This window comes from Otolemur garnettii, unplaced genomic scaffold (genome assembly GCF_000181295.1).
Source record: "Otolemur garnettii isolate 467f Iridium unplaced genomic scaffold, OtoGar3 scaffold00188, whole genome shotgun sequence".
Taxonomy (NCBI): Eukaryota; Metazoa; Chordata; class Mammalia; order Primates; family Galagidae; genus Otolemur; species Otolemur garnettii.
Genome location: NW_003852583.1, coordinates 1,467,800 through 1,471,345, shown reverse-complemented (window position 1 = coordinate 1,471,345; position 3,546 = coordinate 1,467,800). Strand labels below are relative to the sequence as shown.

At 54.3% G+C, this 3,546-nt stretch overlaps 1 protein-coding gene across 1 annotated transcript in view; it reads right to left on the bottom strand.

Annotated features, from left to right (window-relative positions):
• Positions 1-2,040, bottom strand: part of ADAMTS16 (ADAM metallopeptidase with thrombospondin type 1 motif 16) — a 131,327-nt gene extending 129,287 nt beyond the window's left edge. Inside the window, exons 1-2 of the mRNA XM_003800890.1 lie at positions 1,948-2,040; positions 1,745-1,838 (exon numbers count right to left, since the gene is read on the bottom strand). Coding sequence (XP_003800938.1) covers positions 1,745-1,838; positions 1,948-2,040 — 187 coding nt within the window. The remainder of the gene's footprint in view (positions 1-1,744; positions 1,839-1,947) is intronic.
• Positions 2,041-3,546: the final 1,506 nt, after the last annotated feature.

Here is a 3,546-nt window from a genome sequence, read left to right as displayed (position 1 = left end):
CCAGCATCACACCAAGGACACTCTAACACGACTATTCCAGATGGAAACCAGCAAGGCTGCAGGAGAGTCTTTGCTAGTGTGGATGTTTGCAGTAGACGTCCACTTTCACAAGTCAGCCTGCTATAAAAAATTAGGGCACTAAAGTGCTTACCAGTGTGTTGTAGGGGATGAGGGTAAGCTGTGTCCATTAATTTGGAACTTCACTGGTGATGGTCTGCACCTTCCCCTTCAGGATCTGACCTAGCCAGGTGAGTGGTTGTCATGGAAACTCCGGGCTGGGAGCCCCCTGATCAGAACAGCATTCCCATAGCAGCCCACTCACGACGGTGGGTGGGTGGGGGTGGGGGGTGGTGGGGGTGGCTGAGAATGTGAGGATGGTTTTCAGGGTAAAGCACACGTACGCAGGAAGCCTGACTTGACTTCCTCACTGGCTTTCTGTGTATAATGGTCTTACTTGAGAAATCGCCTGGGTCTCTTTGGAATTTTCACCATTTGGGGGAACTAAAATTTCTTACCAAAATCTTATCAAAAAGGTGAGTTACAATTAACTTCTAACACAATTGCTATATATTAGAATGTATTGTAAGCCAAACATTAAAAGAGAATAACACACGCTTCAGTGAACTTTAAATAAACAGATCATTTTCTTTTGTAGACACATGGTGAAAAATTATTCTAAACAGTTTATATCATTTGCATCTAGCGCCCTCTTGTGGTCCTTACCAAAGGGCAAGCATCAATCTGATGGTTTGGGTACTATTCACGTACTCCTTCAACAGGGAAGAATTTCCACAGTGAACGCACATATTAAATTCTTTGTGTTATTTTGTGAAAATGAAGAAACTGCATTTAAGAATTTTGAATTATTCTTTAATTTTCTAGATTTTTTTCTGACAATACATTGAGAAAATCAAACTAGTTCTTCCTACAGAGGTCAATTATTAACAGTTGAGATGGCAATTTATAGTCAGAAGAAACGCAAAATAATACATAATGATTGCCAACAGATGGGTTTAGATTAAAAACAACCTGACAACCGGAGCTGCACACCTGCTTTCTCCTTTACCTAATGCAGTATCAAGACACAGAGATCCATTCTAATAAGACGTGACATTTGCAAATGCCCCTTGTGAGCGGCAGAAGCAAGACCAGGTCCTGCTAAAGGATCAGACTTGCCTTATGCAAATCGTGGCACAGGATGTGAACGTTGCTTCCAAGGTCACGATTGGCTCATCAGCCACTTCACACACTACTGTGCTTCAAGCCCCGGTTCTCAAAGGGCATTAACTCAAGTGATAAGCAGTGAGGGGAACTGACCACCTTTCAGCTTCTGCTATGAGGATAGTAAAGATGGAGAAAGACTTCAATTTAAAAAGGAAGAGGAGGATCTGGAGAGAGGAGCGGACCAGGAGGGTCGTATGCTCTAATGGTTTTGATCTATACGTTAACACAACCGCTAGTTTCGTCCTAAGTTCTTTAACTTTTAAAAAACATATTTCCTCGTCTTTTCCTAAGGTTAGGGCAATAATTGCTAAAACCCTTACTTGCTCCTTTTCCATGCATACGGTATAAATATTGTGGAAATCCACTTGGTGTGCTCGCTCCTATAGTAAGAAAAACGTACAGCAGCGTCTTAAAAGTAGAGTTCCGTGGAGTTAGCAGAGCCATGGCACTTTATAAACCAGCGCAGGGCGTTACAAGCTGCTAAATCCCAGGGATCAGAAGCCCCCGCCTCTCGACTTACCGCCCGCTTCCATCCATCCCGGCAGCTCCTCGGGAGAGGGAGGATGTGGGACGCTCGGGCTCCTGGGCGCGGTTCCCACGGCGCACGCAGGTGCCTGCAGGAAAACAGCGGCGACACCTCGGTGAGGCGGCAGGGACAGCGGGAGAGGACCCGCGGGAGGGACCTGCCTCCTGCCGTCGGGGAGTCTCGCTCACCCGACTCACCCGCACACCTACCTGAGCCAAGAGCAGCACCCAGAGCGCCACGCAGCCCCTAGCGCGGCGCTGCGCGCCAGACAGGCACACGCAGAGGTTCATCGGGGGCGCTCGGAGGGGCCTGGGGGACTACTGACGGTCCCCAGCTGGGCGGCGTGCGGGTTTGAAGAGAGGACCCAACCGGGCAGAGCGCAGGAGGATCCCCCACAGAGGCTCCACCGCCCGCGCCCGGGTTATTACCGCGGCTCCGCGCTGCGCGGGGGCGGGGTGGCGGCCGGCGGCGGGGGTGGCTGCAGAGCACCCGCCCGAGCCCCGGGAGGGCAGCAGGAGGAGGGAGGTGGGGGGAGGAGGAGAGCTAGGGGGAGGGGAGGGAACGGAGGTGGGCGCAGGGTGGGAGGATAGAGGAGAGAAGGGAGGACGCAGCGGAGCAGAGGAGGGGAGGGGATTTGGGGAGGAGAGACGAAGGGGGAGGCGGGGAGCAGAGTAGGGAACCTGAGCGAGAGGACGGCCCCCGGCCCGATGGAGGGCGGCCAGGTCGCGGACAGGGGCAGGTTGACCCTATGCTCCGTGCACCCTCGGCTCGCGGTCTAAGGCTGGGGACGCCAGTCGCCCCTGGCTCGCGGCGGGCGCCCAACCCCGAGGGCCAGACCTGCCTAGCCAGAAGCGCGGGACATCTGCATTCCTCATCCACTGTCCTTGGGCTGGCCCGACCTGCGCCCTGGGGCCTGCTGGGGTCCCCATTCACGCCTGTGGGGGGAGGGCGGGTGCAGGAAACTGGGCGCCTGAACCTTCTCAGTGCCCCACCGACCCACGTCTAAAGGAGAGAGCACGGCTGCGGGTTTGCGAAGTGAAGAAGTGACCGGAGACTAGCTAGCATCTCTCGCCACTGCCCGGGGAAGCGCTCGGTGGTCACGGGTGACATTCCCCCTTGACTGGCCTGCCTGGAGTGCCCGTGCCTGGCGGTTGGGAGCAGCTGGGGTTTCCGTGTCCGGGGTTGTTGGGCTGCTGTGTGGAGCCCACAAGGGCGCCGTGGTAGCAGCAGGTGCGCGGCCTTCAGCCTGGCCCGTACTTCTGCGCACTCCTGGCTGGGGTGTGCTTGCGTTTGAGAGTGAGCGCCACAGGGACCTGCTCTTGTGTGTGCACGTGCGTGTCGGTGCCAGACTGTGTGAGAGAGCGCGTGTGTGCACAGCCGGCCTCTTGCCTTTGTGGTCCTCCAGTGCCCGAATGTAGCGTCCTGGACAGGGACAGAAGATGCCCCGTCTGTGCCGGGGCCTGAACTGCTCCTCTCTCTCTTTCAAATTTCTTCAAAAATGCAAATATTTTCACAGAAAGGCTTTAGTAGGAATGTAATAGAACACCCTCCCAATGCCTAACAAGTGTCTGCCTGGGTTCCCTCTTGGGGAAGCTTACACTTGCCTGGGAAGGGCAGAGTCTCCAAAAATGCCCTTCCGGTGGGGGCAGCCCTTGCCTTTGTCTTGGTAAAGGACAGTGAATGCTGGACAAAGGTGTTCTCTAAGTACCTCCGACTGTGCCCAGTTTAACATCAAAGGGAATCAGACTTTCCGGGGATCACATGGAGATACAGAGTATCCAGGGGCTCTTGTTCTC